At 46.2% G+C, this 13,376-nt stretch overlaps 1 protein-coding gene across 4 annotated transcripts in view; it reads right to left on the bottom strand.

The window, feature by feature from the left end:
- The window catches only part of ssbp3a (single stranded DNA binding protein 3a), a 30,756-nt gene that overhangs the window by 15,556 nt on the left and 1,824 nt on the right, over positions 1 to 13,376 (bottom strand). For all 4 annotated transcript variants that reach the window (XM_062987388.1, XM_062987389.1, XM_062987390.1 and 1 more), the window contains exons 2-4: positions 12,963 to 13,035; positions 12,267 to 12,328; positions 10,454 to 10,538 (exon numbers count right to left, since the gene is read on the bottom strand). In XM_062987388.1, the coding sequence (XP_062843458.1) occupies positions 10,454 to 10,538; positions 12,267 to 12,328; positions 12,963 to 13,035 (220 nt within the window). The remainder of the gene's footprint in view (positions 1 to 10,453; positions 10,539 to 12,266; positions 12,329 to 12,962; positions 13,036 to 13,376) is intronic.

Here is a 13,376-nt window from a genome sequence, read left to right as displayed (position 1 = left end):
TGGAGTCGCGGGTTCCCATGGTGATTCGTTAATGATCGGCGGAGAACGACCCCACAGGGAGCGGCGTAAGTCATACAGAGGCGCGGTGATGAGGGGTCGGGACCTTACAAGCCTGCTGTTACACACACGGCGACCCCGGAGTCGTTTAATCAGTGACTATAGCTAATAATGATCACACACAGACTGGTGGAGATCATCATCATCAGATGATTATTACTCCTGATCAGCCACAGAGTCGTCAGAATAAAGAATAACGCTGATACTATTTCTATAAAGAATAAAGAATAAAAAGACACGTTATCGTGAGACAGATAAAATGATATTAAAGAGCCACGAAGACGATGGAACCAAACAGACTCAGTTTCTCTACGCTGCATACACCGATCAGCCATAACATTAAAACCACCTCCTTGTTTCTACACTCACTGTCCATGTTATCAGCTCCACTTACCATATAGAAGCACTTTGTAGTTCTACAATTACTGACTGTAGTCCATCTGTTTCTCTACATGCTTTGTTAACCCCCAGGACCCCCACAGGACCACCACAGAGCAGGTATTATTTAGGTGGTGGATGATTCTCAGCACTGCAGTGACACTGACATGGTGGTGGTGTGTTAGTGTGTGTTGTGCTGGTATGACAGCAGTGCTGCTGGAGTTTTTAAACACCTCACCGTCACTGCTGGACTGAGAATAGTCCACCAACCAAAAATATCCAGCCAACAGCGCCCCGTGGGCAGCGTCCTGTGACCACTGATGAAGGTCTGGAAGATGAGCGACTCAAACAGCAGCGATAGATGAGCGATCGTCTCTGACTTTACATCTACAAGGTGGACCGACTAGGTAGGAGTGTCTAATAGAGTGGACAGTGAGTGGACACGGTGATCCACTCATACCAGCACAACACACACTAACACACCACCACCATGTCAGTGTCACTGCAGTGCTGAGAATCATCCACCACCTAAATAATACCTGCTCTGTGGTGGTCCTGACCATTGAAGAACAGCATGAAATGGGGTAACAAAGCATGTAGAGAAACAGAAGGACTACAGTCAGTAATTGTAGAACTACAAAGTGCTTCTATATGGTAAGTGGAGCTGATAAAATGGACAGTGAGGGTAGAAACAAGGAGGTGGTTTTAATGTTATGGCTGATCGGTGTATGTGTTTCACTTCTTTGGAGGGTATTAAGCTCCTCCGATTATTATGATAATACTAATAACAAAGCGGTGATTCCTGAGGATACCGATCACATGACGTGTAGCATTACTCCGTTACCCTCGTCTCGTTCTACACCGCCGATAACATTCACACCGTCTCGTGCCGTGTGTACCGGCGAACAGATTGAGCATCGGTGTGAAGGGTTCGATTGTTCCGGTGTTGTGCTGTAAAGTGAGACGTGGCGAGTGTAATGGTTCCTGACAGCTGGTCCTGAGAGACTGGGAGGAGCAGCGAGAGGAGAAGAATCTCCAACAACACGCTCTGTCCATCTGCCCCCGTCCTCCCGTGAGCAGTTTTTCCGACGTGAGCTCGTCCGTCCTACAGCTGTAGATGAAGAGCGTCTCGGTCGGTCATCTCAGACTAGCAGGAGCGCTCCGTGTGTAAAACTGCTGCCGGAGAGCCCGATGGCGTCCGAGGAGGGCGTATTCGCCCGACACGTTCCCACACTTCGGTGGATCGGTGCGTGAGGTCGGCCTCGTGCATGGAGAGTCGCACGCTGATCTCCACGTTCCTCCACTTCTGTACAGGATCCTTCGAGCTATGTCGAAGACCCCGTCCACTTTTTAGTCCGGTCTTTTCCCACCCAGCAGACTGTCTGCACTGCCGACCGGTAGCAGAGCTGAGAATCAAACTTGGGATCATATCCCAAGGTTCAATTTTACTACAGAAGGGCAGGTGTAGCCAAAGGTCCAAAGGTCGCTGGTTCAATCTCACCACTGCCAGGCTGCCACTGTTGGACACTTGAGCAACCCACAATTGCTTAGGCTGTATACCGTCACATTACTGTAAGACACTTTGGATTAAAGGATTTACAGAAATATCAAGACGTTTTGAGGAGGAATGTTGTGTAATGATGAGGTGAAGAGTCAAGGACGACAGTTCCTACCCCACCGCAATGCTCAACCATAAGGATTCCTCTGGTCACAATGGAAAACAAGACAAAAATCGACTCTGGGTACAGAGCCAAGTATTCAAACTAAATGCGAGTCCAAACAAACAGTGTAAAATATCTAAATAAATTAACACGTCCGAACAGCGCCCCGTGGCCCGTGAGATGAGCGACTCAAACAGCAGCAATAGATGAGCGATTGTCTCTGACTTTACATCTACAAGGTGGACCGACTAGGTAGGAGTGTCTAATAGAGTGGACAGTGAGTGGACACGGTATTTAAAAACTCCACTCATACCAGCACAACACACACTAACACACCAGCACCATGTCAGTGTCACTGCAGTGCTGAGAATGATCCACCACCTAAATAATACCTGCTCTGTGGTGGTCCTGACCATTGAAGAACAGGGTGAAAGCAGGTTAACAAAGCATGCAGCAAAACAGATGGACTACAGTCAGTAATTGTAGAACTACAAAGTGCCTCTATATGGTAAGTGGAGCTGATAAAATGGACAGCGAGTGTAGAAACAAGGAGGTGGTTTTAATGTTATGGCTGATCGGTGTATGGGTTAAAGCTCCAGACGGCTCCATCAGAAATCATCTCCCCTCAGTCACGACGTGACGGCTAATTTCATTCCACATTTGCATATTTCTGCGACGTCGAGCGCGACCGTGATTTGCCCGTCCGTAAATAACTCGCAGGAAAAGGTCCGCAGGCTCGAGCCGAACGTCAGAGCCCGACCGCTGGCGTCTATTTCGGGAAACCCTTCGGTACGAGGAGACTCTCGAGAGCCTGTAGACTCGGCGACTGGGAGGAGAGCGGAGGGTGAGCGCGCGCTCGGACGCCCTTCATCAGCTGACCTTCTTGATAAACAGCGTCATTAGCGGCAATTAAGCGGCGGAACGCGAAACGAGGGTCCTTGGCGAGATAATCCGGGACTGAACGGGTCACGGGACGGGTAACGTATAGATTCATAACCACTAAATATTTACATTTACAGCATCTAGCAGACGCTTTTATCTAATGCAACTTACAGCACTGTGACAGTAAACAATCTGAGCAATTGAGGGTTAAGGGCCTTGCTCAAGGGCCCAACAGCAAGCAGTGGTGAGGCTTGAACCAGCAACCTTTTGATTACTAGTCCAGTACCCTAACTACTAGGCTACAGCTTGCCTAGTGAAATGTATTGAGGTACAGGGAATATTTAGGATTTTTGGAGAGACCGGGTGTGTCAGGAGGAATTGGGTTGGGTTGAGTTTGGACTTCCAAGCTTGACTCTTCTCCTGAAATGTGTATCAAACACCACCAAGAACTCCCGGTGCTCCCTCCAGGCCACCTAATCAACAGGTACAAGCCCCACCCGAGAGCAAAAAATCCTAAACACCAGAATTCCAGATATACTGGAGCAGTATCACCTTCTTAACTGAAGCCGATGATCGACACTTCAATTCATTTCCAATCAAGACGCCCGGCTGGCTGGTATAGCAGCGCCGGGATTTAAGAATAGACTTTAGAATAGAATTAATGAGTTATACAGACGCATCAACTTCTGGATTTCTGAAGTGTAAACACGAACATTTATCTGGGACACGAACTAGAAAGTCAAGCTCACACACTGCATCCTGGTTTTCAGCCTGATTTTCCGGTCGCCGGTCGATCTGGGGAGCCGCCGGCTTTCACAATCGTAGGCGTCTACGTCGGACGCACCGCCCACCCCACCCTAACACCTACTGAGTCTTCGAGGTATTCCAGCCAACGGCTACTCGCAGTCGAGTGAGCTTTACATCATCAAAGAAGCCCCTCCTTCTGCGTCATGTGATCGATCAGCTCGGTATTGCCGACCCCAATTTAAAGCTCACTCGACTGTCGACAGTGGTATCCGTGTTCCACCAGCTTCTAACCCCTAACAGAGCTGATCACATCTGAGCATTCGGACATGATGTCTGAGGAGTGTGAGACGAATTTGGGTTTTCTTTTCAACCTTGGCACTGTTGACGTCCACTGTTCCATGTGTTTTGGAACATGTGCAGCCATTTCATCTAGTCTCAGTGGGTCAAAATACTGTCATAAACCCAAATAATCGTATAAAAAGACGTCCCGAGACTGCGATGGCACGTTCGTTACACGTTTACGTGTCTCTACTCCGTTATTTTAACGTTTTACTGATTAAATACCAGGTTTAATTACAATAATACATTTATAAATGGTACAACAACCAAAAAAACCAGAAAGTAAGCCGTAAAGACGAAGTGAACGAAGACCTCTGTGTTATTTCGGGAGGTGGGGGGGGGACTGAACAGTGGAATGTAAACCGAACTAATCCGTCCCGAAGAAGCTCAGGAGGAGCACGAAGCCTCTCTGAACGTTCCCACCCAGAGCTCCACAATATCATGAGGAATTCGGCCGAGTCGCCGTCTCGCTAATCCTCCGCCCGGCCAGGGGAGCGCCGCACGGCATTCCAGCCCCCTACAGACCGAGCTCGCGGGCCGCGAACCCCCCCTCCCTCCCCCTCACACTGCGCTCACGTACGGCCGTGGAAAACAACAGCCCGGCGCGGTCCTGCTCGCTAAAAAAAAAGGGGTGAAGGAAATTCCTGGAATAGTTAAGACGTAGACGTCTGCCTCGCAGTCACACAACCGACACGCCGAGCCAAGTGACGTCTTATCAGTGAGAGAAATGATCAACCCAACCCTGCGACGCATACACACGCTGGCACAGTCCTGCTACAGCGTTACAATCAACACACACACACCGTTTACTCTCCGTTTATCAGAACATTAAAGAAAAGGTGTGTGAACACACGGGGGGGGGGGGGGGGGAGAAAGAGAAATCATTGTCTGCAACCCTTCCCCCAACAATCCCTCTCTGCCCTCGAGTAACACTCTCGCTCTCTCTTTACTTCCTTCCTCTCGCCCCTCCATCCCCTCGCTAATCCCCCCCCCTCGGCTCTGCCGGCGGCGCGGACTCAACCTGTGCACCGCCGACACCGACCTGCACAACCTACTGCCAGGAACGTCACACGGATGAAATCGAAACGCCTGACCATTAAATAGACAGTTCATTAGCCTTAACGGGCAGTTGGTACTGGACTAGTAATCGAAAGGTGGCTGGTTCAAGACCCACCACTGCCAGGTTGCCACTGTTGGGCCCTTAAGCAAGGTCCTTAATCCTCAATTGCTCAGATAATGTACCGTCACAGTGCTTTAAGTCGCTTTGGATAAAAACGCGTGCTAAATGCCAAAAATGTAAATAATCAAGCAAACATCATTTTAATAACACAAACAATTATATAGAACAGATAATAATCAACACCAACCCCCCAAAAACCGGGCATGTTACATTTAATATGCATATAATAAAAAATGAGTCTTCGTTTTGTTGTTATTTTGAACTTTTCACATAAATTTAATCTAATAAAAAAATCTACAAATAATAATAATCCCCCATTTAGCCAAGAAACCGGGACATCTATTATTTAAAACTCTAATAAATACTACTTAAGACTCTAATAAGACATGGACCCGGGGCGGCACGGTGGCTTAGTGGGTAACACAGCAAGAAGGTCCTGGGTTCTATCCCCAGACGGGGCGGTCCGGGTCCTTTCTGTGTGGAGTTTGCATGTTCTCCCCGTGTCCGCGTGGGTTTCCTCCCACGGTCCAAAAACATGCCACCAGGCTAATTGGAAACACTGAATTGTCCTGTGGATACCCGGCCGCTAGATGCACAAACCAGTGCATTGTAGTGCCGGTCCCAAGCCCGGATGAATAGGGAGGATCGTGGCAGGAAGGGCGTCCGGCGTAAAAACTGCGCCAAATCGATGCGGATCACGATCCGCCGAGAGCCGACCCCGTAACCGAACGGGACGAAGGCCGAGGAAGAAGAAGAAGAAGAAGGAGACATGGAGCTCATAAGGCGGATTATTTAGACGCCGATTACATGACTGCAGTTTTAGCCTAATAAGCTAATACAGTAAGCATCAGGTTGTTCAAACCAACGCTAACACACCAGGTAACTCCGACAAGCTCATGGTCAGGCGGCTAAATACTTTTGGCCATATAGAAGCATCACTTTAGACTCTATAAATAAAGTCTTAATGGTGGTGCTTTGAAGCCAGGAGCCAACGGTGTAAAAGTTCAATCAGATGGAACTTCATGTGCAGCAGCAAGCGGTAAAAACCAAGCGGCAAAGCGGTACATCAGCAAACCATAGGAAACGACGACACACAAACAGAGCATCATGTCGCTTCAGTTTCTTCTCAATACACAATGTATGTATGATCCCCTCAACCCCCGACTCCCAAACCCCCCCCACCATTACCAGACCCTCAGACTGAAGGATATAGGAGCCCAGACGAGCCCGCTCCCAAAACACACACACACACACACACACACACACACACACACACACACACACACACACACACACACACACACACACACACACACACAAACACAAACAGAAGCTCCGCGAGGGTTAAGCCTTTTATAGACGGCGTATCTCCCCCCCCCCCCCCCCCCCCCCCCCGTCCTGGGCAAACACAGATAAAAATTTATTGATGGGCCTCCAGGGACCCCACAGACGGACATCCGGCACACGATCTTATCAGGACGATTTTCAACCCCCGGTTGATCAAAGCCGCTAATCTGTGTCGACATCGAGCTGAAATATGTACACCCTCACACGTCCGAGGGGCGACCCGAGAGAGGGGGATCGATCGCGGGACGACAGAGCTCGCCACCGAGCGTCCGCTTACAGGGGATCTGGTTCTGGGGGTAAAACTCACGTTTGTTTTTATTATATTGATAAAAGCGTCTGCTAAATGCTCATTAATAATGAGAATTATGACTTTATTGGAATCAATGAATTGATCTTTAATCAATCAATTAATATGTCGAGGTCGGTATCGTGACCCGTAAAACAAACCAAACCCAGACGGGCACCTCTGCTCTGGTGTGCCAGGTTCCTGTACCACGTTAGCGCTGATCTGTGCTGTAAAAGTGGAGGGAGGGATGGGAGGGGGGTCTCGGTGCTCCTCCTTTCCTGCTGTGTCAGGGTTAAAAAGCTAAAACGCTGGTGCTAACCTCGCCATTATCAGCTCCCATCCCCCTGCGCCGTTCCCCATCCACCACACCAACAGCTATTTCTGGCTTAAAGGGCCACTGCAGCCTGAGCCGGAGACGACCAGGGTGCCGACGTGATCCTCACGAAACACACGGGGTTATTCAGTCTGACAGGATATAATTATATACTGTTCTTAATATTCACCTTTATTATATCTATCGGCTATTTATGAGTCCAAAATAATTAATGTTTTTTATAAAACGTGTGAGCAGTGGAAACTTAGTGGTTAAGGCACTGGACTAGTAATCAGAAGGTTGCTGGTTCAAGCCCCATCGTTGTGAAGCTGCCACTCTTGGGCCCTTAACCCTTAATAAACTTAAATGTGTGTGTGTGTGTGTGTGTGTGTGTGTTGTCAAATGTATTAAAACCATCCAGCTCTGTTACAGTGAGCAGTGAAACTAGACTAGTAATCAGAAGGGTGCTGGTTCAAGCCCCACCCCTGCAACTTAAGGCAAGCGTCTTAACCCTCAATTACATGCACTGTGTTCAGTCCCAGTAGTAAGCAGTATTATAGAACACCTATATTAGCATGTTTTATTATTTTTGAGGCTAGACACTTTTATCCAAAATACTGTGACACCGTCTAAGCAATTGAAGGTTAAGGGCCTTGCATAAGGGCCCAACAGTGACAACCTGGCAGTGGTGGGGCTTAAACCAGCCACCTTTCGATTACTAGTCCAGTATTTTAACCACTAGGCTACAACTGCCTTATTTGGACATACAAAGCTGGAAATACTCCATAAGAACAGGACCCAATAATAAAAACCTGATGGTTGAGGGCCTTGCTCAAGGGACCAAGAGTGTGCTTTTACCCTTTACATTATAATGACCTGTCCAATACCTTAATCACTATCCAATACACGACCATAACGTCCTGCTAAATTAAAACTTGGAGTGAAATCTTGCAGTTGAGGTTCTTTCATTTGTGATTATCTGACCCGAGTGGCTAACCGCCAGTCGTGTGACCACACCCATGGATTACACATGAAGATTAGACCTCTAGCATTAAGAGGTACTTCAGGCCCCTCTTCAGTTGCTAGAACTGCATGTTGGAACTGTGTGGAAGCTCAGGCTGGTCTACGTTGTGGGTTTAAATCCCGAAACTGTTGTGGATTAAGCCAGACTACGTCTCTGTGTGTTTGGTTTGGATTCTGCTCGACTCGCGAGTCGCTTTGAATAAAAACGTCCTCTAAATAATTATATGTAAATAAAACAAACCGCTGCTCAAAGCGAAGGTGTCGCCCCCCGTCTAACCTGTCCGAAACGTTTAGCCATTACAGCCACGCCCATTCCTAACAGGTGAATTTAAACAAACACGCGGCCATGTGATCTCGCTAGACAAACACTGCTAGTAGAAACGGGTCACACGCGTTTAAAACAAGTCGGTTGATCAAATTTTTACTCTGATCAACTGTTTGTGCTGTTTGGGAGGAACGGAACATCTGGCAGCAACAACACCTCAGCAGTACGACCGCACAAGTTCATTTTGTGTTCATGTGCCTGCTAAAATTCGTTTATTATTATTATTTTTCTCTTGGCTCACAACCCACCCGAGGTTTGAAAAACTGTACAGCATGTACAGTGTCATTTATTTATTCGGGTTTTAATGCCACGTTTAACACGTGTGTCATATGATGGCAAAAGTAGGTATTATTATTTATTTATTAATTAGGATTTTAACAATGTTTTACACACTTTGGTTTTGTATCTTCAGTTCACCTCACTTGCACGTCTTTGGACTGTTGGAGGAAACCAGAGCTCCTGGAGGAAACCCACACAGACACGAGAAGAACATGCACAACTCCACACAGGAAGGACCTAAACTGCTCCACCTGGGGATCGAACCCAGGACCTTCTTGCTGTGAGGCAACGGTGCCACCACAAAAGTAGGTATTATGTTTCAGGGGTTCCAACAGGCACACTCCAAAATCTTGTGGAAAGCCTTAACTTAACACCTTGCAGTGGGTAGGCTGGTCGGACACACCCACCCCGAGACACGGACACAGCCAATCAAGTCCGTGTGGACACCCGGCCGGCCAATACCAGGATCTCAGAGGTAGTGGGTTAGCCGATGCGCCACCCAAGCGCCCATTCTTTAAGGATTAATACTTATTTTTTTATTAGTCTAGTTAAGCTACTCTACCCACCTAGGATTTGTTTATAAACCCAAAAATCAGGCTATTATCTGGAAGGATAAGAGAGTAGCACTCGAGATAAGTTGAAAATTATGAAGAACACGAAGCGCTCACATCTCCAGATACAGTAACACACAGAGCTTTTCAGCATCTGCAGCCAATCAGTAACACTACCTGACACCGGCAGGAAACACTACATCCACCATCACGACTAAACCCTCTAATCTTCTGTATTTCCTAAGGAGGAAAACGGAAGCTCAGTAGAAATCAAAGGACGGCGACTGATTAAAAGAAAGCTGGACGTCACGTCACACCAGAAGAGTTCTACACCAAAAATAACGCAGGCAAACGTTTATGTCTCAAACAACGAGAACGATCAGAATGATGAGGTAAGCGCACATCACAGTATCGTAAAACCCTGCCAGTGTTAGAAACGTCAGCAAAACGATGGTTGATGTCAGATCAACATAACAGGACAGTATTTGGAACACGACAGCTCCCTTCTGCTGCGTGTACAGCCTCATACATGCTGATATTATGTACATATGATGCTTTTTAACCATTTTACTGGCTGGATTTCCCCTCATTTTCACTTCCCGGACCTTTAATAACCACCGTGGTATCCAAAACGAAGCTTTACTCACAGTAAATAATTGTAATAATAATAATTTATCCTCTCTGACTCTGATCTATGAAGAAAATACACTAATGTAACATCTAACCTAGCTGAGACTTGAACATGGAGCAATGGTGTGCGTTAGCCGAGTGCAGTTCCTTCCCTGACCTGCTCACAAACAAAAACATGCCAGACTCCCTGGCTAAACAGCTATTATAAAATTCCTGTAGTTCCGATTGGTTAGCACCGAAATCCAAATTCCACCTCAGACACCTTCACGTGATTTTTTTCCGCATGTTAAACCGAACACACCGCACGTAAAGCAGTCCAGCGCCCGACCGGTCAGAGAAACGAACGTCTCCGTGCACAAGTTCATCAGCAGCTTCCATCGTTACGAACCCAGAGCCGATGACCAGACACGTTTCTTCTCTGCGCTCGTAATATGAAGAAGTTCTGAAGCACTCACGTAATCATGAAAAGCTTTGGCCTCGCTGGAGTGTTCGCACGTGTCCCTCCGTTCTGGTGCGGCGCAGTACAGGTCCCAGAATACGCTGGACACACAAGAGACGTTCCAAAGGGTCACAAATATTCAACAAGGTAAAAAGAAAAAAGCTTTTTGTTTTTGTAAAGTTTTGTTATTTTACTTTTATATTTCCATCCACCACATTTTTATTACTTAAAGGTTGTTAGTAAATATGTTGATAGCTTGTACAGCTGGTACTTGGCGAATAAACAAAGATTCTCATTTATTCATACTGACACATTCAATAACCTCCCTCAGGATCAATAAAGTATCTGTCTGTCTATCTATGTATCTGTCTGTCTGCCTGCCTATCTATCTACCTACTCATCTACCCATTTGTCTGTCTATATATGTGTCTGTCTGTCTGTCTATGTATCTGTCTGTCTGCCTATGTATCTGTCTATCTGCCTATGTATCTGTCTGCCTATCTATCTACCTACTCATCTACCCATTTGTCTGTCTATATATGTATCTGTCTGTCTGTCTATCTGTCTGTCTGTCTATCTGTCTGTCTATCTATGTATCTGTCTGCCTATGTATCTGTCTATCTGCCTATGTATCTGTCTGTCTATCTATCTACCTACTCATCTACCCATTTGTCTGTCTATATATGTATCTGTCTGTCTGTATCTATCTGGCTGTCTATCTACCTACTCATCTATCTGTCTGTCTATCTATCTACTCATCTACCAATTTGTCTGTCTATCTAGCTACTCATATGTATCTGTCTGTCTGTCTGTCTGTCTGTCTGTCTGTCTGTCTGTCTGTCTGTCTGTCTGTCTGTCTGTCTGTCTGTCTGTCTGTCTACTCATCTATCTGTCTGTCTCTCTGCCTATCTATCTACCTACTCATCTACCAATTTGTCTGTCTATCTAGCCACTCATATATCTAGCTGTCTGTCTGTCTGTCTACCTACTCATCTATCTATCTGTCTGTCTGTCTATCTATTTATCTGTCTGTCTATCTATCTAGCTACTCATCTATCTGTCTCTCTGCCTATCTATCTACCTACTCATCTACCAATTTGTCTGTCTATCTAGCTACTCATCTGTCTGTCTGTCTACTCATCTATCTATCTGTCTATCTATCTGTCTGTCTGTCTGTCTGTCTATCTAGCTACTCATATATCTATCTATCTATCTATCTATCTATCTATCTGTCTGTCTGTCTGTCTGTCTGTCTGTCTGTCTGTCTATCTGTCTGTCTGTCTACCTACTCATCTACCCATTTGTCTGTCTGTCTGTCTGTGTCTGTCTGTCTGTCTGTCTGTCTGTCTGTCTGTCTGTCTGTCTGTCTGTCTGTCTGTCTGTCTGTCTGTCGATCAGTCTAAATCCTTTCCCCTTATTGGCTCTTTTATTTCAGATGGCCGTGTTGGGACTGTGTTTATTAGGAGCATTTTTAACAGTAACAGGTTCAACCCAAATATGGTATCCGCTACCTAAATGTTCACCCCCCATGTCTTTTTTCTAGTCATTAATCTAGTCATATCCAATTCCCGATTGTAATTCTGCTGCTTGTACATTCCCAACCTGATTGAGGAGAGTCGTATCGCCACACGCCCCCCTCTCACACGTGTCTGACGCACCACCCGAGCGCCCATAAAATGGTTTTTATAAGGGTAAACGCACAAGCAGGCGTCAAAGTAAGAAGGACAAACTATTTAATCCGTTTATTAGGCTTAGAAATGTGTCACAATGACGGCGTATCCCATCACAACTGCACTAAATATTGGTGACATTGATCTACATTTACTTACCACCACCATGAGTGTAGGAACCCTGGAGGCTCGCCCAGCGTTATGTTCTTCTCCCATCTGATCTGAACAAAACAAACAGCAAAGAAAGTAAATGCAAGTCCATGCAACACCTACGTTAACATTAACAATTCGGACCTGATGGAAAACACGAGACGTGCCAATAATGGCACAGTGGCGCAGTGTTGCAACTCTAGATAGAATGCGTGCTAAAGAGCAGGTGGGTCCCAGAGACCAGGGTTCCATCCTCATGTCCAGTCACCGAGTTTCACATGCAGAGAATTACTTCCCCTCACATCCCAAAAACACACAGAGGGTAAACTGTCTGCTCTGTGCTGCCCATAGGTGAATGCGCGAGTGTTTGTTGCCCTGCCATAGACCCAGACCGGGGTGTATTTTCCACCTCGCACCCAGTGTTTCCAGTGACTACTGTGCTAGACTTCTTAATTCTAACATTGCACTGCTCATTTCCAGCTATTAAATGTTCCAGGTGGCACTTGAACCAAACAGACCTGGTGGTAAATGATGATATATTACGGGTTGGCACCAATTTAGTGCCAGTTTTGTGCATTTGGTTGACACAGAATGGTCATTTCACCTGAGGAATACACTCACCAACACGAGATTTTAATTCAATTCATGTAAAACCGTAACTTAGTAATAATTCATTAGAAACGCGCATAGATGTTAAGTTTGTACCTCTGATAAAAAGGTCTGTGCCGACTTCTGAGCCCCGATGTGTAACAGATACTCGTAGACGTACAACGCCAACCTGTGTGAGATAAAAACAGGGTAGAAGAAAGTAAACAACCCGAATACACCGTCACCATTCGAGTCAATAAATCATAATAGCGTATCTGCTATGTCAGGACAAACACGTGTGTGCTTATATTTTAACACAAAGTAAACACACGCACACACGCACACACACTCCCCCCTCTCAGAAAGAGTCAACAATCAAATCAAACAGGAATTAATAAACGCTTTTCACCCCAAATTCAAAAAGCACTACTTGAAATGTCACCTAATTAAATAAACTTGCTCACAAATCTACTGTTCAGATCATCGTACTCGTATTTGTTCGCACGGGAATCCCTCACACCAAGAGGCAAC

Source organism: Trichomycterus rosablanca, chromosome 25 (assembly GCF_030014385.1).
Source record: "Trichomycterus rosablanca isolate fTriRos1 chromosome 25, fTriRos1.hap1, whole genome shotgun sequence".
NCBI classification, from domain to species: domain Eukaryota; kingdom Metazoa; phylum Chordata; class Actinopteri; order Siluriformes; family Trichomycteridae; genus Trichomycterus; species Trichomycterus rosablanca.
The sequence above is the reverse complement of the archived record's forward strand: the minus strand, read 5'-3'. Positions and strand labels throughout refer to the sequence as shown.